This window comes from Mustela erminea, chromosome 12 (assembly GCF_009829155.1).
Source record: "Mustela erminea isolate mMusErm1 chromosome 12, mMusErm1.Pri, whole genome shotgun sequence".
Classification (NCBI taxonomy): domain Eukaryota; kingdom Metazoa; phylum Chordata; class Mammalia; order Carnivora; family Mustelidae; genus Mustela; species Mustela erminea.
Window position 1 is genome coordinate 7,746,604 of NC_045625.1, and position 27,990 is coordinate 7,774,593.

At 58.3% G+C, this 27,990-nt stretch overlaps 1 protein-coding gene and 1 long non-coding RNA gene across 2 annotated transcripts in view; one reads left to right on the forward strand and one right to left on the reverse strand.

Moving 5' to 3' along the window:
- The window catches only part of NIBAN2 (niban apoptosis regulator 2), a 51,414-nt gene that overhangs the window by 13,789 nt on the left and 9,635 nt on the right, over nt 1–27,990 (forward strand). Inside the window, exons 2-5 of the mRNA XM_032308399.1 lie at nt 17,387–17,517; nt 22,497–22,625; nt 24,168–24,273; nt 25,566–25,733. Coding sequence (XP_032164290.1) covers nt 17,387–17,517; nt 22,497–22,625; nt 24,168–24,273; nt 25,566–25,733 — 534 coding nt within the window. The remainder of the gene's footprint in view (nt 1–17,386; nt 17,518–22,496; nt 22,626–24,167; nt 24,274–25,565; nt 25,734–27,990) is intronic.
- Nucleotides 26,648–27,986, reverse strand: LOC116570823. The gene is made up of 2 exons (XR_004277578.1): nt 27,931–27,986; nt 26,648–27,266 (listed from the first exon to the last, which is right to left on the reverse strand). It is a non-coding gene; the product is annotated as an uncharacterized LOC116570823 (long non-coding RNA).

A 27,990-nucleotide genomic window follows, 5' to 3' on the forward strand; every position in this document is an offset into this window, starting at 1 on the left:
TGTTTCCTGATGCACAGTCAACAGTGGGTCCTGGGCGTCTGCGTACGTGCCAGCCCCCAGCAGTGAGTGGGATGCTCTCAGAATATTTCATTATGCCCCAACAGCCTGCGATTTAAAAAAAATTTTTTTATTCATTTTTTAGTTTTTTTATAATCATATAATGTATTTTTATCCCCAGGGGTACAGGTCTGTGAATCGCCACGTTTACACATTTCACAGCACTCACCATAGCACATACCTTCCCCAACCTCCATAACCCAGCCACCCTCTCCTGACCCACCCCCCCCCAGCAATCCTCAGCCTGTTTTGTGAGATTGAGTCTTTTATGGTTTGTCTTAAAATATATATTTTTTAAGATTTTATTTATTTGTTTCACAAACAGATACCACAAGTAGGCAGAGAGGCAGGCAGAGAGAGAGGAGGAAGCAGGCTCCCTGCTGAGCAGAGAGCCCGATGTGGGGCTTGATCCCAGGAGCCTGAGATCATGACCCGAGCCGAAGGCAGAGGCTTCAACCCACTGAGCCACCCAGGCACCCCTAAAATATTTTTTAAAAATTAAAAATTTTGGTTTTTTTTATGACAGAGAAAGAGAGAGAGAGAGAGAGTGTGCACACACGAGTCGGGGGAGGAGCAGAGGGAGGGGGAGAGGGACAAGCAGACTCTGCGCTGAGCACAGAGACCAACACCGAACTTGATCTCAGGACCCTGAGATCATGACCTGACCTCAAACCGAGAGTCGGAGGCTCAACCGACTGAGCCCCCCAGAAGCCCCCCAGGTAGTCTGCGTTGTTATTTGCTCAGCCAAACTCCCATTCCTGGGCATTCCGGTCACTTCTGTTTTTCATCGGTGTAGACAGGGCCATGTTGGGGAGCCTTAATCACTTCTGTGGGATTAATCTGTCGATTGCACATTGTTTGAGGGCCTGTTCCGAGCCAGGCTACGTGTGGGCTGTGGGTGCTGGATGGGGAGGCAGCCGTGGTCCTCACCCCCTCACCTGCCCCTTTCTGGGAGGACAGAACCGACATGGGTTGGGTTCCTTAGCTGAGGTGGGGGTCAGGGTGTCTTTGGGAACTGGGGAAGCAGCAGTAATCCAGACTGGGAGAGGCAGGGCAGGCTTGTTGGAGAAGGGGGAGTCTGGGTGGGGCTGGAAGGGTGCTGGAGGAGGAGAGGGTTGTAGGCAAAGCAGCAGGACTGCAAAGTCCCAAAGCTGAGAGGGAGATAGGTCTTCGAGGGAACCAGAATTTCCCAGAAATTGGCAGTTTTGCCCTGGTTCTTGCTCCCTTAGGAGCCACTGCACCAGGCACCATACCTCGGTATTGTTATGCAAAGTGCTGCCTCGGTCTGTATCTCCCTGGGGCGGGGATCTTCTAATGAGGGACACAGAGGCAGGGTCATGTGCCTGCCTCAGCAGAGACCCAGGCCTCCTGTCTCTCTGCTGGGTGTCCCCACCAGCCTGGATCGGGCCCAGGCGGCTCAAGTGAGGGACCTCCTCAGCTCCGGTTTCCCAGGCCCTTCGCAGGTGCTGTATCATTTGACAAATCTGCTAGAAGAGGAAACGGAGGATCCCAGCTTAGGTGACTGGGCTTGGTTTGTGTTTCGGGGGTGGTGACCTGGTCTGCAGCTGATATGTGACCTTGAGCTGGCCTGGCCAGATCCTGACCCAGCCCTGGCTGTATTGAGAGTGTCCCATGACGACTGGAGGGCCCCTGGCTAACCCTTCCCCTGGGGCCAGGAAGGATCTGTTCCTAGGCCTGAGCTGGCCCTTCCAGAAAACCCTGTTCTCTGCCTGTGTCTTAAAACGCCTGGGAGACCCAAGTTAAGGTCCTCTGGTGTCATCTCACATATTTACGTGCTGGGTGCTCTGTGTGGGGGTACATTGCGAATGGGACAAACAGGGTCCCTGCCCTGGTGGGGCGAAATTGACACTTGGCGGTTATTTATTAAGTGAAGTTGTGCTGATGGCTAACGGGACTTCTGACCCGAATTGGGGAGTGACTGTGGGGGACAGTCCTTTCCAGTATTCCCGCCTGACAGGTGGAACTTGGATCAGTTTGATCAAGACCCCGCCTGTGCGGTCCTGTGTGGGGTGGGAACACTTTCTCAGGCCACAGCTGGAGGGGGTTAGGGTCTTGTGGGTCTAGGGCAGAGGAGTTCCGCCTCTTCACTGGACAGACAAGACAGCCGGGAGGGGTGAGGGACTTGCCTAAGGTCAGGTGGCAAGCAGGTGCCAGCCTCTGGGCCTGCCATGCTTATCCTGCATCACTGGCTGGAGCCTGTGCCTGGAGCCTGTTCGTCACCACCTCCAGGAAAGACAGCGAGACTGTCTGCAGCTCCCTTAAGGGATCCCAGGAAAAGCAGACATAGAACTTGGACCTGCTGGCTGAGAGCAGAGTTTCCCATGCAGCACGGATGGGGTCAGGCAGGCACCTGGAATGAGGAATGCGAGGCTGGCAGGGCCTCCCAGGGCATTTGTCCTCATACCTTCCCCTCTGGAGCCTGAGGAGACTTGCATCTGGTGACCCAAGGGTGGGGCAGGCCCTCCGTCCTGCTGGCTCAGAGGCAGGCCCACAGGAGTCTTGTGATTTGAATAAGCTTTTCATCTTCTATCTGCATAAAGCCTGTCCGTGCTGAGGGACCCTGGCATTCCAGCCCAGGATTGGGTTTCCTTCTGGCCCAGCAGCAAGCCCATCAGTGAATTTTCATATTGGCTCATCTTCCTCCTTCCCTTCCCCCACCCTTGTCTCCCTTTGTGTCTCCCTCCCTGGCTTTGAGAAGGCCGGTGCTCTCCCCTGGCCCCCACCTCCCTTGCTGTCGGGGACCTGGCTGGTGGCGGGGGGGAGCCCGCAGTGTGTGCGTGTGCACTCATGTGTGGGGGACAGATGGCCGGGCAGGGGGTGTTCTGGGTCCCCAGGCAACTTGGGAAGAGCCTGACTTATATTTAGGGAGAAGCATATTGGCATCTGATGGGCCCTAGGCTAATGCAGTGGGCGGGATTCGTGTCTCTGAGTTTTTTTAGTGCTTTTCCAGAAGGGCTGGGCCCCAGTCACTGGCATTAATGAGTGATTGATTCTCATTGGAACAGCTGCCGGGACTTATCGGACTCCTACCAACAGTCAGGCAGAGTGCCAGACACTTCTCATGCATTGTCTCATTTTGTTCCCACAGCTCCTCTTCGAGGTGTGTTATTTTTGTCCCCGTTATTGATAAAGAAACTGAGGCTTGGAAGTGACAGGAGCAGAGCCGGTCTGTCTGGTCCCAAAGTTTGTGTTTTTACGGCTCACCTTCCCCATGTTGACAGTCTTCTCTACAGCCTCCTTATGGCCGTCCAGCCTCTGCTTGCATACCTCCAGTGACAGAGAGCTCTCTAGCTCTTGGGATTACCTCTCCCACACGGGGCATCTGAGATAGAAAGCCCTCTCTGGAGTTCTGTCTTTGCTTGGTCGCTTGAGAACAGGTTCCAGTTGGGCTAGGTTGTGGCTATGGCTCAGTTTCCCCAGCATCTGTTTTCCCAGGGAATTTTCCAGCTTTTTTGGGGGGAGAGAAGAGCTAAGTCCTCCCTCCATTCTCTTAGCAGCCCCTACCTGGTACTCGGCCCTTTACATGCCCTTCATCACATACTGAGCAAGCCCGAGCGAACTGGATGTTGAAACTCTAGAGGTATTTTCATTGCATTGATTGTGATGTCTCAGTCAATGCAATGACAAGAAAAAAAAAAAGAGAGAGAGAGAGATAGAGGTATAACTACAAGGTATCAAGAGAAAACACACATGGTCTTGCCTTTGTGGAGGTCAAAGCACTTTTCCATCTAGCTTCTCCCTTAGCTTAAAAAAAAAATTTTTTTTAATTTAAGTAATCTCTGCACCCAGTGTGAGCCTCAAACTCACGACCCTGTGATCAAGAGTCACATGCTCTTCTGACTGAGCCTGCCGGACCCTTCGCTTTGTCCCCCCTGCGAGGCTTCCTGTGGGAAGCGGAGGCTCAGACAAGGAATTCACCCACCTGCAGTGCCTCGGAGTGGAGGCGCCGGCGTTGCCTGAGGTTTAGCGGTGTGTGGTTTGTCCGTATTTGCTTTCAGAATCTTCGTTGATGTTAATGTCGCTGCTTCCCCTTTCTGATTAGTTAACCTCTGAGGGATGAGGGCCCAGAAGGATGGGACCCCAAGCATGTCGCCTTCCCATCCCCTGAGTGGCCCCCTGAGGGACCGAGGAGCTGTGGCTGGTTTCCCCTGTGCCGGTCCCCATTTCATGGCGCGGCACACATTACGGAACACTGCCATTTGTACGGGTGGACACACCATGGGACCCCTGAGCTTGTGAAAGGCGCTACCCACCTGAACACATTTCCTGGCCGTCCATACTCGGGCAGAGGGAACTTCTTTCCCTTTGCTGTTATTGTTATTGATAATACAGGACCCTCTCTGTCAGGATCTATAGAGTTCCTCGTTTCTTTGAATCCGTAGGATAATCTGGCCAGGTGGGTACGGCTGGTCCTCCCATTTTACACCCGAGGAAAGTACTAATACTAATACTTGGAGAGTATTAGTCACATGCCCGAGGTCCTACAGCTGGTGAGCAGTGGAGTCAGTACTTGAACCAAGATCTGATTCTGGGAGCTTGACACCACAGAGTTCTGTGAAAGTACTCTTCTTGACACGGAGGGTATTCCTTAATATTTGTGGAATGGATTAATGCTTTCTCGAATACACGGATTTATGCATTTCCTGTGTCTTCTGATTGGCACACCCTCTCCCTTCAGCTGGTTTCCCTGTCTTCATGGCTTCCGTGCACCATTCCTTCTGGAAGTCTTCCCTGACCCCACCGGCTGCGTTAGCTGTCCTTCCTCTGGGTTCCTGTAACTTCCCATGGTGTTCCCAGTTGAGGTTTACCGTGCTCATTTTAGGTTTTGTGACTATCTGACTCCCTCGTTAGATGGCAGGGGGTTTGTCCAGTTCCCTCTGCCCCATGGTTGATAAATGAGGGTGACAGGAAACATTTCTTGGCTACCACAGTAGAGCCCCTGAGACCCTCACCTGACTTTGGCTCTGCCCCATTTCGGATGGCCCTGAGCCATCCAGCCATCAGGCTGAGTCCTGTCCTCAACTCCTGCCTCTCGGAGGCCGATGGGGACGGGCTGGATGGTGATGCTGACTCCCGGGAGGTCCTGGAGGAAGGACCCCATCAGGAAGGCCTGCCTGGCCATCTCAAGATGGTCCAGCTCCAGTCTGGGCACTGAGGGCAGAGTCGGTGGCGGGTTCTCAAACAGGTCAAGGACAGGGCGTGCCATGGCGAGAGCGCCCGAGTTCTCGGTCCGGCCTCGGTGCCCTGCACGTTGGGCTGCGAGCAGGTGTGCGGTGAGGAACATCTGGGCAGGGATGGTGTGTTGCCACCGCTGCCCTGCGGCCTGGGGGCAGTTTGGACAGGTGGCCAGGCCCCAGGTTCAAGGGCTCCAGTGGGTGTGACGGGGATGAAAAGAAGGGAGTGGAGGCGGCGGAGGGTGTTGCTGAGAAGGCCACAGGAATGGGTGAGTGGGTGTGAGGGGCCGGAGGTTAGAGCCCAGCCTGACGACAACTGTCAGAGAGAAGCCAAGTGTTCCAGCGCACAGAGGGGAACACCAAGGCCCAGAGGCGAGGCGGCTGGAGCATGGAGCTCTGCATCTGTCTGGTTCCCAAGCCAGGGCTGTCCTGGGGCAGGAGGCTGGGGGGGTGGGTTTGAACAGGGCTGGCACGGTGGGAGGCGCTGGCCTTCCTGCCGCCATGTTGGAGCTCTGGGGGTCCTCCAGGCTGCCTCTGACCCTCCCTTTGATCCTTGTGTCCCGGTTCCCTTGACCTGGGGTGCGGCCTCAGCCGTGGGCAGTGCAGGAGCCTGAGGCTTGCTCCCCTGCAGGGAGTGGTGGCCTCCGTGGCAGGCACAGCGCTGGGCCCCTGCCGTGGGCCCAGGGTAGCTGTGGGTAGGCCCCGGCCTGGCCTGACTGGGGCGGGGGCGAGGGCTTGGCCCCCTTCTCCAACCTCTGCAGCTTGGCGCGGTGTTCTTGGGTTTTGGGCTCCCAGAACAAGCCGCCAATGGCAGGCTGTGGGCACGGGTGCCGCTGGGCAGGGAGGGAGGGCCTGGAGGGGATCAGAGGGCTTTTGTTTCCCTGTTTGTGTCAAGATGGGAATCGACTTCCTCCCACCGAGCTGCCCAAGGGATAAAGGAAAGGGCAGCCCGGGTGGGCGGGCCTTCAGTCGGCCTTTTTTCCTTTCTGGCATTTCCCTGGGGCTCCCTCTAGCCACCTGCCTCCTCCTCAGGCCCTCCTGCCTCCCAGGATGCTATTCCTCCAGACCCGGGTCACCGAGCCTTGGTTAAATATTTGCCAACTTAGAAGAGCTTTAAAGGCAGCTTGGGGAGAAATCCCACCGCCTTGCCCCAAAGTTGCCTTCACGAGAGGGGGGAGCTCCCCAGCCAGTCTCTGCCCTCCTCAGCCTCTTTCCCGGGCCCACCACCTGACCCTGGATGGCCTTCCCCCGGGGGGCGCCTTGCCCACTCAGCACTTGTCGGTCAGGCACGAACCAGCTGGGGGCCGGGGACACGGCGGGAGCGGGGTCTCCGTGCGGGGAGTGGGGCGGAAGGAGGCTTTCACAGCAGTTGTGAGAGGTGGAAGGTGTGCCTGGTGGAGGCTGAGGGCCCCGGGCCTGTCTGGGGTTCTGAGGAGGTGATGTTCGAGTGTGGGGAGGAGGAGCAGGAGTTGGCCAGGCCGAGGGGGAGCTCTAAGAGAGCATTGAGGCCGGAGACCCCAAGACCAGGGCTCGTTTTCTCACCTAGGCCTTAAACTCCCCCGACTTCGTTCTCTTCACGCTGCTCTCACGAGGAGCTGGGCAACAGACAGGACTGTGGGACCTCGCGTTGCTCCTTCCTCATGGCCCCAGCCTCAGTTTCCCCATTCATCCAATGGAGAGCTTAAATTTTATCTCAGCAGGCCCTCCCCAGTTGCCGTGGCCTGTTGTAAGCATACGTCATTGGCCATTAATAAGGGGACACTCTAGGGCAGAGGTTCTGTTGGTGCCAAAGGTTAAGATAAGAGCGGTTTACCTTTATACTGCTTACCCAGCCCTTTAACTATTAGCAACCAAAGCCAGCATCTCCCGAGGACCCCTTGTCACCAGTTGAGGTGTGTGTGTATGTGTGTGAGGAAACATTATGCCCATTTTCCAGATGAAGAAACTGAGTCCCAGAGAGACTGTTCTGAGCTCAGGGTTTGCTTCTTGCTTCAAGCTTGGCCCTGGAACACACCTGCCTCCATGAGAAACCCACACTTCTCTCCCAAAGCCAGTGCCGCACAGAGTTCTGGGGACAAAGGAACAAGGTGCCACGTCTGGGCGTGGCAGCTGCCAAGTGGGTGGGGAACGTCCTGGCAGAGAGACTCCACAGGTTTCTAAGCTCTTTCTCTGTTTCCGCACACATAACAAAGAGTGGACATACTCTTTCTTACCTGTGTGACGTTGGACAAGTCATTTCCCCTCTCCGGGCTCATCTAGAAAATGGGTTTAAGACTAAATTTGAGTGGGCGCCTGGATGGCTCAGTGGGTTAAGCGTCTGCGTTCGGCTCAGTTCATGATCCTAGGGTCCTGGGTTCGAGCCCCACGGTGGGCTCCCCGCTCAGTGGGGAGTCTGGAGAATAAACCTGGGCGAGGGTTAAAAGCAATAATGCAGACGGTGATCGTTAACATACATGGCAGCTGCCTGTGTGCCTGGCGGCGGGCTGGGGGCTACAGGCATTAGCTCCGGCCCCAGTTATTGTTACAATTATGCACAAATGGGCTGCACCGGAGACGCTTGAGTGGGGCCTAGAAGGCTGGCTAAGACTGGACTGTGGCAGCGAGGGGGAAGGGGCTCCTGTGGGGGCAGGTACAGGTGAAAGCATGGAGGTAGGGGCCCGAGGTAGGTAGGAAATGAATGGCCTGGGTGGGTCCTGGGGAAGGAAGTGGGGCTCAGAACCTCGTGGGTCCTGGGTCTGATGCAGTGTAGCGTCTGCCGGCCGTGGTGTGCCGGGCCCCGTAGCAGGTGCCGAGACTGTGGTGATGGGTGAGCCGCTCCCCCCACCCCCACCCCAGTCTCCCGGGGTGTCAGCAGCCAGCGCTGTGCCTTACGGGCTTTCTCCTCTCTCCTCTGTCCACTGGGGTAATGATAGCACACCCCCCTTCCCCCAGGCCACCGGGCTGTTTCCATCTCCCACATGGAGCCCCTCACACGGAGCTGGCACGCCATTGGGTGATTGTCACGATTGGGCCTTGGCATGCTGTGGGCTGCTGTGTTTATAGGGACACGTTTTTCTTTCCTAATGACTGGCCCCAGGGAAAGGGTGGCCAGCAGAGGGTCCCTTTGGGGCACCTGAGGCTGGCGGGGAGGGAACCTTGTGGGTGGCAGTCACCTTCCCAAGCAAGAAGGACAGCGTTGTGCATATCCTTATCCTCCCCTTCCTGGGACCTGAAGCCTCCCTTTCTGTGGTGAGGGATCTCTGGGGTGTGTGGGGGGAGTTTTATTGCTCAACGAGGGTGGCTCTGGGCCGGGGGGGGGGGGGCAGCGTGGCTCTGGATCGCTGCTTCTGGCTTTTCTCTCTGAGCTTCCTGCTGCGTGTCGGACCCTGTCCCAGATGTGGTGGCTACTGTCCAGGGGAGTCTGACGGGGAACAGGCCTTTACCCACTGTGGGATCAGTGGGGGGCTGTGGGAGTAAGTAGAGGCACCCACTGAGCGGGAGTCCTCTTAGGGGAAGGAGCGGTGCAGTGGAGGGGCTAAGAAGTGGGCTTAGAGGAGGAGCTGGGAGTGTTCCTGGCCTGGAGCACAGCCCACGCAGGACCCCGTGGCAAGGGAGAGCATGCAGGAGCCTCAGGGCCTCCCGAGGAGCTCAGTCTTTGTCCGGAAGGCAGTGGGAGCCGTGGAAGGTTGTTGGGCAGAGCGGGTTCAGGGAGAGAATTGTAATGAAAAGACCCTGTGACTCCTGTACGCGAAGGGGCCGAAGGAGCCAGGCGTGGAAGTGGGTAGAAGTTTGGAGGCGGGGGCCGGCACAGGGTGGGAGCGGCTTGGCTGGGGGCCAGTGACTAGTGACAGGGTCAGGGCTCGGCTGTACCAGCCTCTTGACCGGCCCCAGGTCAGCTAGGAAGTCCACTTCCCCCTGATGGCCTTGCCCTGGGGAGTAGGGCATGGCCGGGCTGGGAATCCTCTCGGGCCCAGAGTGGGGTCCCTGGGACCTGCCGCTGCTGTATAGATGCCCTGAGCAAACTCTTTCTCTGACGGTTATCTGTGGGATGACCCTGGGTGGGTCCCTTGCCCTCTCTGGCTGCTGTCTCCCTTCTGAACAAGGACTGGCTGGGGGGGTGGGGGAGGCTTAGCTAACTTAACCCCTTCTTGGCTCTGGCTCTGCGGGGTTCCGGCTGCTAATTCTCATGGGCGGTCTGCCAGTCCCCCTCCTCTGCCAGTCAGCGGAGCCTGTCATTACCCCCTCCTCCTGACTTCCCCCCTGATTACAGGTCCTGAGCGGGAGCCATGTCAGCCTTTCCGACTGCGGCCACCCACAGGGCCTGTGTGGCCTGGAACCCCTGCTCCCAGAGGCTGGCAGGTTGAGGGGAAGGTGGATTTGTCCAGACGCTGGTTCTGTGGTGGAATCGGGCTGTTCTGGGTCCCTGTCATTGACAAGCTGTGTGTCTCCAGAGAAGTCACTTAACCTCTCTGAGGCTCAGCATCATTCTCTCTGAAGTGGGGACAACACATGAAATGACACATGCAAACATGGAGCACCCCGCTGGGTATAGAGGTGTCGAATGTTCGGCTGCTGCCAGGATGTGTTTGTAGTGATAGCGGGGGCTGAGTAGAAGAGCCTTGGGCTAGGCCCTGGGGACCCGGCGCCCCGACCCAGCTCTGTGGGGACATGCTGTGTGACCGTAGGAGAGTGTCGCTACCTCTCTGGACTGTAGACTGCCCCTGCTCTCCTAGGTGAATGATGCAGATGGTGGTACTTTGGATGACTGTGTGACCCAGGGAAACTTGAGTCCCTGGCGCCTCCTCCTCCGCTCTCACCGGGGCCTTCTCCCCAGAGCACTGGGAACCAGGTAGGCAGGTTCTGGGCCGACCCCGCCCTGTAGGGTGCTGCCTGCCTGGTTTCAGTCGGCAAATCTCTTTCAGCTCTGAAACCGGGCCAGGCCTCTGGGGGAGGTGTGTCCCCGGGGGCCCTGCTGGAGGGACCGGATAAGCCAGGAACAGGTCGGGCACGTTGCCCTCAGCTGGGGCCAATCCAGGGCCGGGCCCAGTCTGAAGCCCCCATGGTTGGCACGAGGCTGACGTGTTCTCAGTTGGAGATCACCCTCTTTGTTCCGGGGCTCCATGGTTGGTGTAGAGGGGGTCCTGGGCCTGGGTTCAGATCCCGCATCTGCTGCTCCCTAGCTGGAGGACTTGGCAGGGATCCTGGCTCTTCTCGTCTGAAATGTTCCACTGGTCCGGACACCACCTGCCCCAGGGCCGAGTCATGGATGAAGGGGATGATCTTGGCGTGAAAGGTGCTGGGCTTTGGCAGGGCCGCCAAAAGGCATTCGAGGCTATGGGGCAGCCCTGTGTGCCTTTCTGTCATCCTCAGCTCCATAAGCCCCTTTTCCTGTGTGAGCCTCAGTTTCGCCATCTGCACAGTGGGCCAGATCTCCCAGACCCCACAGGATCTGCAGGAGACTGAAGGCTACCCTGGGGCCTCCCACAGTCTCGCCCAGCCCCCGCTTTCCGAGTGCAGGAAGCAGCGTGACCCTTAATGTTGTCACTTTGGAAAATCAGAGATTAACGTCCTTCCGGTTGCCGTGGCTACTCTTGGTGCCAGTCCTGGGGCCGGGCCGGGCCAGGAGTCGCTCAGCTGGGCCAGGGGGTTTCAAGGGCCCCTCCTTGAATTACAGGAACTCGGACAAGAGGTACTCTGTAGGAGCCCCTATTAGCAACGTGCTTCCTCTTCTCCAGGGTCAAGTGCTGTATGCCCGTTAGCTCATGGATCTTGATCTTATAACCTCGTCAGGCCGATACTGTTGTGCCATTTTGCAGAGCGGGAAACAAAGGCTCAGAGAGAGGAAGTGCCTTGGCCAAAGCCACACAACTAGTAGGTGGCAGAGCCAGCATTGGGACCCAGAGCCCACGTGGTCAGTAGAGATGGTGCCTTGTACCTAGGTAGCATTGATGCTGAGTCCTGCCCCTGCCCCCCGACTTCTCTCCCAGTCCCTCTGTCCAGCCTGAGAGGTCTGTGGTCAGCTCCCACTCAGAGCTGACTCACCAGCAGCTCAGAGGAGATGCTGAGGCCAGCATCCTGGTCAGCTCCTGGGGCCAGGGCAACACTGATTAGATCATCATTGAGATTTTGAATCAGCTGAGCCAACAGGGACCCACCCACCCATTTTACAGTATAATTAAGGCCCAGAGGAGATGGGACAGGTAAGGATCCAGTAGGTGTGAAGGCTCCCCACCAGTGCTCACCAGATGGGGGCTGGAGACCCCAGGCTTCAGTCCTGGCTCTGGCAGTTGTCAATTGTGTGACCTTGGGAAAGTCACTTTGCCTCTCTGAACCTCAGTTTCTTCATCTGTAAAATGGGGATAGTAAAGTATGCTTCGCCTGCCTCTTGGGAATAGGCAAAGATCCCAGAAGAAAGTTCAAGGCAGGGCTTTGGAAATTGTATTGTGGTGCTATGTGGGAGGCTGTTGGATGAGGAAGCTTTATGGGGTGGGGGCTTTGTACAGGCTTTGAAACCTACCTCTTTCCCCTTCGGGGCTGTGCATCTCTGAATGGGTCACCAGGTCTCTCTGAGCCTCAGTTTCCTTATCTGTAAAGTGGGGTAGCAATATCTGTTAGGGTTCAGTGGGCTGTTGAACATATGTAAGGTTTTAGTGATAGGCATACCTGGTAGACTGGGGGCAGAGTTAGGAGGCTCGATGGTAAGGGGTACCTACTGGGTCACTCTTGATGGTCCCAAAAGGGCAGCCCTTGGAGACAGGGTTCCAGTTATCTGGGGGCAGAGTCATGCTAAGATCCACAAAGATACAGATGCAAATCCTGTATTCCATTAGCTGGCTGCAAGGCTTCACCCCAAAACAAGCCCCGTGAGAGTGTGTGTGCATGCATGGCCCCCAAATCCTGAGCCAGGTGGAGCCCACTACCCTCATACCGCTGTCTTGATGGGGAGGTGGGGGCACCGGGGAGGGGGCAGCGGCCCCCTGAGGTCCCAGAACCCAGCGGTGTCTGGGTGCAGATTGGGACACTCAGGTCCACTCCCCGAATTCATGGGCGGCCTTCTTGGGCTAAAGAGGGAATCAGGACCCCACAGGTGGGTGCTTCCCATGGCGACCCCATGGCGATGCTCAGTAGGTTTTTATTGACCCACAAGTGGAGTGACTTTTCATGAGCTGTTCATCGTTCCAAGCACTGACTTATACACCTGAGGAGGGTTTTATTCAGCTCTGGGGCCCATTTGAAGAATCCAAGCGTGTGTGCAGGGCCCCGAGTCTGAGTAAGGTGAGCTTACCGCCAAATTCTGCAGGATATGCTGGCAGAGGGGCGCGGGGAGGAGGGCAGTGATGCACCCTGGGCGGAAGCTGAGGCCGAGGGTTCTGCCAGGGGAACCTGTCCAAGGTCAGGTGGGAAGCGGGGTTCCTGTGTGCATCTCACACACGCCTGGCCTGGCTCTCCCACCCTCTTACCTTCACCTGAGCCCCTGCTTCCTCCTGGTGGGCTCTCCATTTGTCTGGCCTGTCAGCTGAAGATATACCTATCATCGTCATTATTTTGTGATTCTTGTCCTGGTTCTTTAAAAAAAAAAAAAAAAGTCCTGGATTTTTTTCAAGTTATAAAAATTATATCTGCTAATAAAAATTTCAGTCTCTTTACCATTGTTGTGATAAGCCGAGCACTATTGTGGTTAACAGTAACATCCTAGTGACGTCCAGGGACTTCCTGAGCCCAGCCATCCCGTCACATTGCCCATCTCACAGCACCTGCTTGTGCCAGGCCCACCCTCCTGGGGTTTGTAGTTGATCCTCAGACGAAGCTTCCCTTCCCCACTTGAGGCTCTGAGAGGGCCAGGTGGCTCTGGGGCTGGGGGCCAACAGAGTGGGAACTCGTGCCCCATGCCAGCATCTCTGTAGCTCCCAGCCATCCCTGGGCCCTGGATCCCTGGGGTTGGCCCTGCCTCTAGGGATGGAGCCACAGCCAGCTTCCTGCTGGACCTCTGTGGGGCCCTGGGGACCGTGGTCAGAACCGGGAGAGGGTGGGAGTCAGCAGGCTGTGGGTCGAACCCTGACCGCCTCAGTCTGGATGTGTGACCTCCGGTGAGCCCCTCCCACTCTGTGGCTCAGCGTGCCTTTTGGGGTGGTGAGCTTTGGTCTCAGTGGCCCTAAATCCATGGCACGTGGTGTCTTTAGAAGCCATGAAATGAGGCGGAAGAGGTGGTATGGGCAGGTGTGGAGGAGAGAGGGGCCCCCGGGGCCTGGGGGACCCATCCATAGACATCCAGGCAGGGACACTGCAGTGGGGATTTGAACCGTAAAAATCCCTGGGCAGCTCCAGGGAGACAGCGCCATGGGGTGGCAAGAGGAAGAACTGGGGTGCTGAGCGATGCTGACGGGAAGGGGCCTTCCCGGGCCTCATCCCAGAGCTCTGCAGGCAGGAGAAGCCACGGCTGTGCTTCCCAGCCAGGTTCTCCTCCAGCAGCGCCGGCCACACAGGCCGCTGGGGACGCGGTTCAGGGCTTCTGCCCGATGAGCCCTTTATCCCTGCACCCCCTCCCTCAGCGTGCCTCTCTGAGGTCTTCCCAGCCCCCAATCCTAGGCCCCCTACGGGGCCGCAGGCCTCATCCTCTGTCTTCCTGTGGCGCTTCCTTTGTACCAAGCACAAGGCAGTTTCTTCCAAGCGGTCTTAGGACATCCCTCAAGAATGTGCCCAGCGTGACCCTTGCCAAGAAGCCATGCTGCAGCCCTGCTCCCTTCCGGCCACCACCCCCTGCCGCACCCCCCAGTCTTCCCTCTCTAGCCCTCCTTCGGCCGAACTTGGGCCGAGTGCACCCAGTTGGCTGGCACTGCTTGGGACCCTCCTTGAGTCCTTACTCCCTTGAGGAATGATGTCCCCAACCCCTGGCCTGACGGCCTCCCCAGCCCTGCGGGGCCTGGCGCAGAGGGGACATTTCCTAACGGGCAAGTAGACATCCCCCTAGCTCAGCACCTGCCTGTGACAGGCCACAAGAGGGGGGCAGAGGGCATCTAGCGGTGAGCAGAAGGGTGCTGGGGCCACCTTCTGTGATGTGCAGTCAGTCCTTAGACAGATACGAGCCTCCCGATCTGTTAGGCTCCCGAGTTGGGAGAGCAAGTTTGGGTAGAGACCCCGCTCTATGATCTATTTGGTTCTGTAATTTCAGGTAGCAAAGGGTTCATCAGAAAACAGATCCTGATCTATATCGGGCTCAAGTTTGGATAGTGAGGCATGCATGCCTGTCATTGCAGTCGGGTGAAGCGGGGGTCAGGGCTGCTGTCGTCTGTTTGGGGGTACAGGGTGCCTTTTTTCCTGTTTCCTGTCCGTTTCAGCCCGTGCCCTCTCACTTCTCCCCACTCTTCCTGGGGACTCCCACCCCCACACCCTGCCCCGCCAGTCCTGGTGGCCTCCATTCCTGGACCCTGGTCCCATAGTCTCACTTGGATAACTTACCCGCACCCCGTTGGGAGGGCTACAGGGGACTTTCTCCTTCCCCCCACCCCCGACCCCACCTGGCCCTTCTCAGCCCAGACACTTCAAGCCTGTCAGCTCCGTCTTTGCCTCCTCCCCAGCTTCCTCTCCAACCTAGAGCCCACTCCCTGCCCCGGGGGTCTTGGTGCACCTGATGGGATAATAGGATGTTACCTTGCCCTGCCCCTCCTCCTCCCTAGTCTAGCCCTGTGGCCTTCTAAACCTAGCCACCCCCTGCTGGGATCCAGCCTCTGGGTTTTGCTGAGCTATGGCTTAGGCAGACCTGGGTTCGAGTTCTGATCCAGGACAGCAGTTTCCTCCTGGGCCTGGCTTCTCAAGGGTCAGGGCAGATTCTGGCGCTTCTGGAAATTGTGCTCTGAAGTTGGGCGTACTAGGGGCTGGTCAGGCCTCCCAGAGCTGTGGCTGAAGGACCCTCGAGATCCTTCATGGTGGAAGCATCTCCCATTGGGTGTCTGGCTGCTTGTGGCAGAGTCGGGACAGAGCCCTGGGCTGAGGCTGCCTGGCCTGGTGGCTGCAACCCTGGCTCTCCGGTCCTGGGTCTGCAAGCCGCGTCGGCACTAAAATGAGAAAATGATAATATGCCTCCTTAGGGATTTCATGAATATTCTTTGGGATCCTGCCTGCAGGACTCACCACCCCCAGCCGCTCAGGTTAACGCCCAGGAGGTGGTAGCCACAATGATGCGAATGATGAGGGGGTTCATCAGTATTATTGTCCCCCGCCATCCCATCTTCTCTCTTGGGCTCCCCTCCGATTTCTTACCCCCTCTTGCCGGCTCCCCCCGCCCCTCCCAGTCCTGCCTCATCATTTTTCAAAACAATTCCCGTGGTCGTTGTGAGAGTTCTGCTTGTTTATGGTTTTTAAAAAATAGGCATTCAAAGCAAATTCCTCATTTGTTCCTCCTGCTCCTCTCCGCAAACTGGAATCTGGACAGCCGTGACCTCATTCCGGGAAAGGGGACCACAGGCAGGGTCTGTGGAGTGTGGTGGGGGGGTGGTCCTTGGTGGGCTGAGCTCTTCCAGAGGGAGTAGAGGGATTGAGCCTGCCTGAGACCTTGGATGGGGATGTGGCCGCAGGATTTCAGCCCTCTTCCCCGGCCACCACCTCCTAGCGGGGCCCCTGGACTGCACCCCAGCTCCACCACCCACTGTCTATGTGACCTTGAGCCTGTGACTTCTTAACCTCTCTGGGTCTCAGCGCTTCTTCTGGGTCTTCTCGAAAATGGGGATCACACCAGCCCCACCGCACAGGGAGGGCTCTTGAGAAGATCAGACGAGATGCTGTCCGTGCTGGGTGTCTCTTGGAGAGCAGAGACCAGCCATAGGAGGGACGGTGTCTCATCAGCCCGTTCTTTGAGAAAGGACCAGGTCTTCCAACCTGGAATCCCAAGACTGGGGGTGGGGGGCTGTCCACCACAGAGTCTAGTCTTCTTCGTGTGCAGGGAACTGAGGCCCAGGGAGGGGAGCCTTGGGGTGAGCCGGCACGACCCTGAAGCTGGGACTTGAGCAGCAGCTTCTCGGGACGAGGAAATCTCTCCAAGGAGAGGGTCTTCTTGTCATGGGTCATCGCCCTCCCTGGGCCTCAGTTTCTTCATCTGTAAATAGGGTTGCCCAGGCAGTGCCAGCCTTGAGCATCTGGTGTGTGCTGGGCAAGCCCTGGAGGCCCAGGAGTCACCTTCTCTGTTCAGAAACTGTTTTGGCAGCAGAGAAGCAAATTGCCCGTGAAAGCAAAAAGGTGGTTAACCTGGGGGATGGGTTAATTTTAGAACGTTTATTTTTTGAATCGTGGAAGGAATCACGGTTGTAAAATAATTCAAAAGCTGTTAAAGTGAAGAAAGAAGAAAATGCAATCCACTCGGCCCTCCCATTCCCACAGCCAGGGGTCCCACGCAGAACAGTTGGGGCGTGCTGCCTTCTAGGACCTTTTCCTCCATGTCCAGGCATAAATAACTTTGAGGCACAAACAGGAGTGATTTTAAATGAGGTAACAGTCAGCACGTGGTTCCGTAACTCGCTTTTCTTGACGTGGCCAGGTGTGGGCACCTTCGCCCTGGTGGTACCCATCGGTCCCCCCACCCGCTTCCTGTCGCAGGTGCACAGGTAATGGTGGGAACCGGTGTCCGTGCACGCGCACCGGGCTCGCGTCTGCTGATGGCCTGGGTGAGTATATACACCTGCTCCCCGGCAAGGTGTTCATGGGAAATCCCTCGAGGAGTGCGTGTGGCATCTGGGGCCCCACGTGAGCCCTTAGAATTTGCACGTGCAGCCGCCGGTCGCCCTCCAGAAAGGGCCTCCCGATTTCCAGCACCCCTGCTCCACCCCGGCTCCGAGTTAAGGTGTCTGTTCCCCCACACCCTGACTGGTCTGTGCCTGCGTCCCCCAGGTGGCTGAGAGGCTCAGGCTGACAGGCTCACTCGTCTGTCGGTTTCTCGTGTTTTCTCTGTCACCGTCATCGGCCGGTTTCCCGTCGAAGGGCCACCCCCTGTGCACAGGGGACGCAGCAGCGCTCTGGCCTGGAAGGCGAGGCAGGTGAAAGAGAGCTTGGGCCACCGGTTTCACCAGCCGGCGGTACCGAGCTTGGCCCGCGCGCCTCCTTGGGGCCTGGCTGCTGCTCGCGGTAACTGTGCCGACCTCACGGTCCTCTTTGTTTTTCCCTTTCAGAGAGAACCGGGAAGATCCTGACGGAGTTCCTGCGCTTTTATGAGGACCAGTATGGCGTGGCCCTGTTCAACAGCATGCGCCACGAGATCGAGGGCACGGGGCTGCCGCAGGCCCAGCTGCTCTGGCGCAAGGTGAGAGGTGCTGAGCCGGGGGCGGAGTGGGCCCCCACATGGCCTGGGCGAGTGGCTTCCTGACCCCGGGCCTCAGTTTACCATTGTTGCCTCCATGGTCTCTAGGGGCCCCACCTAGCGTCTGTTTTGGTTTGTTTTTAAGATTTTATTTATTTATTTGAGTACCAAAGTGAGCACGAGCAGGGGCAGGAGGAGGACAGAGCTAGAGGGAGAAGCACACTCCCGGCTGGGCAGGGAGCCCCATGTGGGGCTCCATCCCAGGACCCTGGAATCAGGACCTGAGCTGAAGGCAGAGGCTTTAATCCACTGAGCCACCCAGCCACCCCCCACTTTTTTTTTCAAAGATTTGTTCAAGAGAGAGATCGTGCACATGTGCCCATGAGAGCGGGAGGAGGGACAGAGGGAGAGAGAGAATCCTCAAGCAGACAGCAGAGCCTGCTGCGAGGCTCGATACAGGGACCCTAAGATCACGACCTGAGCCAAACTGAAGAGTTGGACGCTTAACCGTCTGAGCCACCCAGGCGCCACTGGCTGCTCCTCTTTAAGGCCTAATGCCCGTGAGCAAATGACCTGCCCTCGTGGACCTTAGTTTACTCATCTGTGAAAAGGGGTGAGAACACCTGCGCGGGGAGTTGTAAGGGTGACAGAATCGGTCGGCCGGGCGCCTGCAGCAGGGAAGGCGCTCGGCGAGCGCTGGCCCGTCCTGTCAGCATCACCGGCCCTGTCATTAGCCTGTCATTAGCAGGATTGTGTTTGCCCAGTAAATATTTGTTGTGGGACTGGAAGCTGTGTGACTGCGGCCCACGGGTCAGCACAGACTGAAGGAGGCACCCAAGGCCTCCTGGGAAGGGGCCCGGCAGAGACTGGCCTCCGAGTGGGGCCCCGGGCGGGACTGGTGGAGAGGAGGTGACGGAACGTTGGAACGCGCCGGTCACGAGTGCCCGGCTGGAAGCCAGCGGGCCCTGGCCTGAGCCTGTGGGGTGAGCCTCTGGGCCGTGGGACCTGGGGTCGGTGCTCCCCCAAACCCTTGCTCCTCTGGGGTGGTACGGGGGGCTCTGAGTCAGCCCAGGGACGATCCAGGGCACACCTGTTCAGTGACCTTCACCTTCTACCCCCCCAACCCCCGCCCGTACAGCCAGGGGTGGCAGAGGGGAGGGGGACATGGAGGAAGGGTGCCTGTCCCACCTCTTCTGCGGGTAGCCTGCCCCGGAGTGGCCCAGCAGCAGCCTGGAGGCTACTTGCTGGTGGCCCCGGGACAGAGGATCCGCCCACCAGCTTCCCTCTGGGGGACTGGACCGGCTGAGCCCGTCCCTTACCGGGGCTCCAAACCAGGTCAGCCAGGCCAGCCCGGTGCTGCCGCTCTGGTCCTTTGTGGCCGAATTCCGTGCTTGGTGGGCTCCAAAGCTGCCCTGGGCCACCTCATCGCACCTCCCCACCCAGTCCTGTGGGCTTCCTCCCAGCAGCCCGGGTCAGCCTGTTTTCGGGCTTCCGGGGCAGGGGAAGGACTGTAGGGGAAGGAAGGAGGCTGGAACGCTGTGGTCTCGGGGAGGAAAGCTCAGGCGTCCGGGCCCAGAGCTTCTTGGTAGCTGCTGGCTTGGGCAATTGAGTCAACCCTCAGGGCTCGTTCTCCTGACCTGACAGGTGGGCACCTCCTGCGGGGGGCTGTGGAGACGACTCCCGAGAGAATGAGGGTGGGGTTAGTAAGACGCAAGTCCCGACTTGCTGGGTAACCTCCAACCCGCCACCTCGCCTTCCCGAGCCTCAGTTTCTCTGCATGTGAATGGACACCCGGAACCGCCTTCATGGGCCAGAGGTGGGAGAGCAGCCTAGGGACGGGGTGGGGATGTCCTGGGGCCTCCGGGTGGGGTTCAGATTATGCGGACCAGTCTGGGGGTTGCAGAGGTGTTACTGCAGAAGAGCCTCCGAAGGCCCCAGACTTGGGAGGGTTGGGGCTCTTTCCTTCTTGTCCCCACCCTCCCCCAAACCCAAGTGGTGGAAAATGTGTCCTGTTATCCTGAGACCAAAGGGGCTGGAGCTGGCTCTTGGCACGTGTTACCCTTTGGTGTCTTCGCAGTGGGAGGGACAGCTGGAGGCATCACCCGAGGAGAGACAGGTGGGCCCATAGTCAGGACCACACACACGGAACCAGGCAGGCGCAGAGGCCGCGCTGGTCCCACAGGCACTCGGAGACAGTAAACTGGAGCCACAAAGGAGAGGACAGAGTGAGCTCAGCCTGGCGGGGGGTGGCGGTCCCGCCAGGGCCTCTTGGGAGGTGGTCGTCTCCGCTGAGCACCTGCCAGGAAAAGAGACCTTCAGGCTGCGAGAGCGGCGGGTAGAGCTGGGCCTTTCAGTGGGTCGCCCAGGGGGGTGGAGGCAGGATGCGAGCCAGGTTCGATTCCTACGGGGGGTGGAGGGCAGGCCGGGGCTGCGCGCCTGAGCCTCGGAGCATCACCGGACCCTTTATGTCTGGTCCCTTGGTGTCGTGGCCCCCTCCCCATCCTGTGGCAACAGAGAGCTGAAGTGGTGCCCAGAGGTGTGGCCCGCACTGGCTGTCTGGCACATGCCCTCTTGTGTGGTGTCCCAGACAGCCAGGGTCCCAGTGACCCGAGTGAGTGGTGATGTCTGATGGCGCGAGGCTGGAGAGTCACCATGGGAGGGACGTCTGTAGTAACGCTTTAGTGCCCATTGTAGGAAAGCCACAGTGACATGTCAGTAAGAGGAGTAAAAGGAAATCACCCCCAACCCCCAAAAAGCAGGGATTTTTGGTCCCGTTTTGCCCCTTAGGAAACTGGCCATTGTGATCAATCAGGATAATATAATAGAAATATGAATGTTAATTGTCATCATAATGTCAATTATTTGTATTAGAAATGATAATAGAGTAGCAATAGTAATAGTAATAGTAAAAACCCAGAAATCCTGTTAAAAATAGCAGCTGGGCTGTGTGGGTACCGCTCATCTAGCAGGCGGGGCATCGCCCTGAGGGGTTCTACTTCTGTCCACACCCGCGATGTGAACGCGGAGGCTCAGAGAGGTGGAGCCGCTTGTCCAGACTCTCCGCGGCGTGGGCGGTGGGGCTGGGGCTGGGGCTGGAAACCGGGCCGTGGGAACCGGGGTCGCCATTCGCCCCCCCTCGCCCCCCCCCCCCCCCGAAGATCCCCAGCGCGGCGCTGGAGAACTTGGCAGCGTCCAAAATATTTTGCCTGGACTGGCAGGTTCCGTTTCATTTCCTGCAGGCCTTCCAATGGAAACATGACTCCGCCATTTGAAAGTCTTAAAAATAAAACCCGAACCCGCAAGCAACCGCCCATTACGGGCTGCCCCTGGATCTGGGGGTGGACTGTGGTGGAGTGGGGGGGCTGGGGGGCTCCTGGCGGGGGGGAGCGAGGAGCCTCACCAGGGTGTCAGGAGAGCTGTCTGCTCTTTCCTTCCAGAAAAGATTGGGATTTGAGAGCTGGGTTTGAGAGGAGGCCCCTGTCTAAATATAGCCCACTGAGGAGAGCTTGGTGGCTGGGCAGAGCCCACTTGTATGCGGTGGGGTGGCGTGTGGGGAGGGGTGGTGGGGGGACCATTTTCTTTTCCTGTAAATATTTTTATCCCCGGGTAGGAAGCAGTCGCGGGGTACTATTGTTTGAGTACAATGGGCCCTCGTTTTTCCAAGAGTGTTTTGGCATTTCCCCTTGAAGAGTAGTGGGGAGGTTGCTGGGGAGAGGGGGGGCCCCTGTGAAGACACACGCCTTGGGGGCGGGAGGCTCGGGACCAAGGCTCCCACCTGACTCCAGCTACAGGGGCAGAAGCAGAGCAGGGAAGCTGGGGAGGGTCAGGCACTGTTCATATTAATACTTTCTGCCGTTATTAATAGGATGCATGTTTATTTTTGCAAGAGGCTCCATATTTATTGGAGAACTGCTAGAACCTATTGAAACTCCGTCCATCCAGGAGTCAGCCTGCCCCCTGTGGCCTCTGTATCTCCCTTTCCTGAAACTTCCCGGCGAGGGTTTTCTCAGGAAACACGTTCTCAGCTCTCAGGCACGGCCACCCCTCCTCCTCTCCAAGTAAGGCAGCTTGTGGAGTCCGCAGACTGACACAGTCTCGGGAGTCCCAGCGCGGCCAGGGGGGCTGGGTCTGTCCTGAGCCGAGCAGACCGTCTGCCTGTCAGATGTGTGCGATCCTGCACACGGCATCTCACGGACTCCTCGAGACCCTGGGCTGAAGTCACTGCTGTCCCCGTCCTCATGTCACAGATGAGGACACCGGGGCTCAGACGGCTGAGGTGACAGGCCCGAAATCACACTGAGTCAGAGGTGGAGTCCAAGCTAGGGCTTTGCAAGGAAGGTCTGGGTGTTTCTGCCGCCCACATTGGTCATCGGGTCTGCCAGGATGCTGGTCCAACATCGAACCCTCCAAACTCCGGTCCCCTCCAACCCCACCCGAATTCACGGAGCTCATCTTATTAGCTGTCAGAGCCAGGGAGGCTCTCCACAGCCACCTTGGTCAAGTTTTTGTTACTGTGAGGGGAAACTGAGGCTGAGAGCAGGAAGGAGACTTTAGCAGGCACCGGAGCCTTCACTGTACTGGCCTGTGGGCATTTCCCATCGGGCTAGTGCCGCCGCGCTGCTGTGGTGGGTGAATGAGGAAGCAGGCTGCCGTGGGCTCCAGAGACCCGCCTCAAGGTTCCAGGGCCAGGATAGAGTGGGAGATCTTGGTCCTGGCTGGGCCCCGAATGCTGGTGCCTGGCCCGGGTTTGAGTCCTGGCATCACTGTGGCTCTGGCTGGACCTTGGGGAAGCCCCTTTGCCCTGAGCCTCACTCTGCTCGTCGGCCACGTGGCTAAGATGCAGCCCTGCCTCAGAGGAGGACTCGGGGAGATCGGGATGAGGGATGTGCTCAGCAGCGCCCCCCCCCTTCTTGGGGGAGCCCCACTGGCCAACTGGGCTGTGGGGGAGCTGGGCCTCACTCCGCACCCCACCCCACCCGCAGGTGCCATTGGATGAGCGCATCATCTTCTCGGGGAACCTCTTCCAGTACCAGGAGGACAACAAGAAGTGGAGGAACCGCTTCAGTCTCGTGCCTCACAACTATGGGCTGGTGCTCTACGAGAACAAAGTGGTGAGCCCCTCCCCCACCCCGCCAACCGCACCCCTGCTCTGCTCCTTCTCCACAGCCCACATGCCCAGCCTGCTTGTTCTGCTGGCTTCTTCTAGACAGCCCGGCGCTGGGGCTCCCCTTTCACTTTGCCTCCCCCTGGAAGCAACTCGCCACTAGTCCCTGCCCACCTCAGATTCTTGTCCAGTCCCTCCAGTGCCAGGGCCGGAGCTTCTGCCCTCCACCCCCCACCCCTCCCAGCCTCCTTCCTGGCTGGGCTTCCTGCAGCTCTCCAGCCGCTCCCATCCTTGCTCGTCCATGGTCACAGCCGACTGCTGACACAGGAGTCTGGCCGTTCCCTTCCCCCTCTTTCCCCAGGGTGGTGATCCCATCTTTTTCCTTCCTGATTCCTCCGCCCCCTCCCGCCCCCCATGGCCCTCTGCTGCCTGATGGGGAAGTATCCTGCCCATTATTCCTTATCTTTGCCCTGGGCCTTTGGGGAAGCTCCTCTGGTTGAGCCACAGACCCAATTTCTTCTCCCAGACATTTCTCCAGAGTAGCCAAGGACAGGCCTGAGTGTCCTCTGTTCAAGGAAAATCAGGGTTAAAGAAACAGAAACAGGGTCGGGAGCAGACTGATGGCCCCTGGAGGGTGTATGGCACAAGCAGGGCCCACCCAGTTTGATGGAGGTCTGAGCAGGGCTGCTAGTTTGTACTTCTAACAAACCTAGGACCACACTTTGCAAATCAGTGCCCTGAAGGGCCTGAGCCGTTCTGAAAAAATGTGTTGGGTAGTGACACCTAGTGGCCAGAGGCAGCATGGCAGCCCTGCTGTACAAGCCACTATGACAAAGACCCTCTTGGGTGTAAGAAAGCAATGTCCAGACCTAATTCTCATCCAAAGCAGATTTGTGGGGGGCTCAGAACCTAGGAATCTGCTGGACAATGCAGGGTAATAGTCAAAGACTCTGGAGCCAGGAGGCGCACAGACCAGGTCACGTCCTTAGTTGGTTGAGCTGTTGTGAGCTCGTGGCTGACGATGTTACCCCACCACTGGATGGTGAGGACTTTGTGGAAGGAAGCAGTGCCGTGCCCTTAGCACGGTGCCTGGTGTGTAGTAAACACTCACACTCTGCTGGTGGGGGCTGCTGCTAACAGGGGCGGGAGTGCTGGGAATGCTCACCGGGGCTCGCTGAGAGGCGGGGAGCCAGTCATGTTACACCGATCATCTCACGCTGTCCTCACTCGGCCCGTGGGGTGGGAGCTGTCATCGCCCTGGTTTAGTAGATGAGGAGACAAAAGCATAGGAGGCAAAGGAGCCTAGTGTCCATGTCACACAGTCAGTGTTCAGTGGAGCTGGGACGCAGGTCATTACACCAGGTGGTCTCAAATCACCGGGTGGGTAGGCTTCTCCTCTTTCCTCTCTCCCCCTCCCCTCTCCCTTCCCCTCCTCCCCCCTGTATCAGGCAGGTCACACTGAGAGGGCCCTGGAGCCTGAGTGGAACATGGGGCTTAGGTTTGGCCACTCTGTAACTCCCAGCGGCCATCTCTCTTGTCCCTTCCTCAGGCCTACGAGCGGCAGGTCCCACCCCGAGCTATCATCAACAGTGCGGGCTACAAAATCCTCACCTCCGTGGACCAGTACCTGGAGCTTGTTGGCAACTCCTTACCAGGTAAAGGAGCCCCCGCACCCCGTCTCAGGCTGAGATGCCCTGCTTGAGCCCAGGAGGTGGCCGGGGGAGAGGGCAGCCCTGATCACAGAGCTCCAGGCTCCACGTTTGCAGAGAGAGTGGCCAGGCCTTGAGGGATGGCACGTGCCCTCAGAGGGGAGGCCGAGAGGGGGTTTGCCTGAGGCCACCCAGTGAACTGGGCCTGGCCCGGTGTTGACTCCCTGCTGCGTGCCTGTGCGGGCTTCCGGAGCCTTACAGTCACAGCTATGCCGCGGGGGTCCTGCTCTCCGCCCTTCCCACCTCCCTGAGGCCTTGTGAGACCCCTGGAGCAGATGGCCCTGGTGACTCTCTACACTGTGGAGTCAGTACTGCATTGCTGAGGAGTTCTAGGTATTCCGTTTCCATTCCACCCTGTCGGGGCCTCCCAGAAGCCTTACGGGAGCACATCTGCCTCCCAGGTGACCTCAGGGAAACCCGGGGGTGGGGGAGCCTCCGATCTGGGGGGCAGCCTGTGTCCCACCCTCCCGACAGGGCTTAGGGGTCAAGGGTCCTGTGCCGTTGAGGGCGCTGGGAAAGCCCAGCATTCCTGAATTCCAGCCCCAAGGCTGGCTTTGTTTTTGTTATGTCTTCTTGGGCAACTTGGCAGTGGGAGGATTGACCTTGGGGTGTTGTGTAGACCCTGCGAGGTGTTGTGTGCCCCCAGGCCCCACACGGGGATGCAGAGCCAGGCCTAGAAGAAGAGCTGTCATTGTGTTATCAACAGGGGCGAGGTCCTAGTCCCGGGACCGCTTATCTCTCTGGATCTCAAATATCCTTGGGGAAGAAATAGAGAAAAATCTCCTTTTATTTATTTTCTGTCCCCCGCCCCCCAACCCTCCCTCCCCCTGGGACATTTAAGCTACTCTTTGGCCTCCACAGCTGAAATTTGAAGGGAAACCCTAGAAGGTAGTGCTCCGCCTCTGAGCCTGAGGCCTCTCTGACCCGTGCTGCCTGTTCTGTAGGTAGGAGCTGGCGAGCCTTTCCCCAGGTGCAATGCCAGCTCCGAGAAACGGGTCTGAACATGCCTGGGGACTCTGAGGTCTCTTTAGCTGGGCTGCAGTGGCGGAGAAGCATGCTGTTTCCCTACTGACTTGCTGCTCAGCCCAGAACAGGCCAGCCCTCTCCGGGCTTCAGCCAGCTTCTGGGAGCTGGGCCTGGGGATCCGTTGCCCTGTCGCCTGTCGTCCCCCCCTACCCGCCCCATGCACCACCCCAGAAACTGCAGGGGCAGCGGCTCAGCCGGTGTTGTCTCGGCAGGGACCTCGTCAAAATCGGGCACAGCCCCCATCCTCAAGTGCCCCACGCAGTTCCCGCTCATCCTCTGGCACCCTTCTGCCCGGCACTACTACTTCTGCATGATGACGGAAGCCGAGCAGGACAAGTGGCAGGCGGTCCTGCAGGACTGCATCCGGCACTGCAACAATGGTGAGCCCCCCCCCCCACAACCCGGGCTCGGTGGTGGTGGTTGTGGCTATGGTAGTGGTGATGGTAGCGGCGGTGGCGGTGGCGGTGGCCTGGGGTATGCACCGAGTGGCGACACCTAGTGGCTGAGTACGGTGTGGCAACCCTGCTCTAGGAGCTGTTCTCCGTTTCCCGCTGGGGTCATTAGGAAGCCTCTGCGATGTTGCCTTTTTTTTTTTTTTTTTTTTTTTTTAAGATTTTATTTATTTATTTGACAGAGAGAGAGAGAGAGAGAGATCACAAGTAGGCAGAGAGGCAGGCAGAGAGAGGGTGAAGCAGGCTCACCGCTGAGCAGAGAGCCCGATGTGGGGCTCGATCCCAGGACCCCGAGATCATGACCTGAGCCGAAGGCAGAGGCTTAACCCACTGAGCCACCCAGGTGCTCTCTTCCTTGAAGAAAACAGTTCTGTGCGGCTCGGAGATAATTTGAGAAATTGTTCTTAGAGGGGGTCTGGTTGTTGAGCCCTTGGGCCCTGGGGCCCAGAATCACAGTCCCGATGCTGCCCCTTCCTAGCAACATGACTTTAGGAGGAGACCAGCTTACCTCTCTGAGCCTGTATGAGATGGGATAAGAATCCCTCCCGGGTCTTAGTGTGTTTGTACGGATTCATGGTGAGAGTCCACTCGATGCTGGGTGTAATGACTTTTATTTATTCACTTGTTTAGTTTCTTTTTTTAAAAAAAGATTTTATTTATTTATTTGACAGACAGCAAGAGGGGGAACACAAGCAGGGGGAGTGGGAGAGGGAGAATCAGGCTTCCCGAAGATCAGGGAGCCTGATGTGGGGCTCGATCCCAGGACCTCAGGATCTTGACCTGCGCCAAAGGCAGATGCTTAACCAACTGAGCCACCCAGCACCCTGTTTAATTTTTTAAAAAAATATTTTAAGCAATATCTACCCCCCAGTGTGGGTCTCAAACCCACAATGCCAAGATCAAGAGTTGCATGCCGCACTGACTGAGCCAGCCAGGCACCCCAAGACTTTTTTGATTGTGTCATTTGTTGCCTCACCCTGACCTATAGGGTAGCCTGGGAGTTCATGGCCTTTCTTAGCGTTCTCTTCTGTAATGTTATGGGGTCTCTTTCCGCTTGCTCATTCATTCAGTGGACATCTTCAGTGTCAGGCGGAGGCTGCACCCAGGGAGCCAGACTGGGGTCCTGCCCCTGTGTGGCCGGCAGCCCTGTGGGGGTGGCAGACGTTAAGCAGGAGGAGCAGCTGTGCCCAGTGCTGGGTGGGCACCGCCCCGGGAGCCTATAGGGTGTGTGTTGGGGGGTGGGTGCTGACCCTGTGTGTGCAGACAGTGGGGCCAGCTGAGGAGCTGAGGGTTCCGCTGAGACCTGAAGGATGAATGGTCCTCGAGTCGGGGGAGGAGCTTTCTAGCCTTGAGTCTGGAGGGCAGCTCGGAGGCGGGGACAGTTTAGAGGATGAGTTGCATGAAGCCCTGCTGAGGGTGACCCAACACTCTGGGGGGCTCTGGGGTCTGGTCCGGAGGGCCCTGCAGGGCCGTAAGGAGTTTGATCAAAAATGGGGACAGTGGAGCACTGAGGGTCTTTGTGCCCTCGGGGAAGGAACAGCCTGGGCTGAAACCTGAACCTCCTTCCTGGTGACCCGGCCTGGGGCAGGCAGGAGAAGGAGGCCACCACCCCCACCCTCCCTGCCCAGCATGTCTCCTGTGCTGGGGGGGGGACCCCATGGGCACCCACGCCTGGAGGCCTGGCTGCCGCGGGGACTCGGCTCGCCCGCCCATCCTCCCTGTTCTGCAGAGCCGCCTTCTGACTGGAATCATGTGGGAGGAACCGGGTCTTCAGCTGGGCTGGCCCCTGTCACCTGGACCAGGCCCTGCCACCCACAAAAGGCCTCCTGTTCCCAGATCCCCTGGGGCTTTGGGGCCAGGGCTGGGCGGAGGCCCTCTGGGTTCTGGCTGCCTGGTCTGGGCACCCGCCCCGCTCCTCCCTTCTTCCTCCCTCCCCGCCCCAGCCCTGTCCCAGGTTTCCCGGGCTCCTGGCTGAGCTGGCGGGTCCGCCCCAGGTCGGGGGTGGGTTCCCCTTGCGCACAGTGCAAGGACGACAGGCTTGAGCTCGGTGGGATTGCCGGGCGGACTGAATGAGCTGGTTTGGGGAGAGCTCTTGGCCCCACGCCTGGCACAGCTGGGAACTCACCTGGGAGGCTGAGGGGAGCCCCGTGGGTGGGTGCGGGGGTGGGTGCGGGTGCTGTGGCCA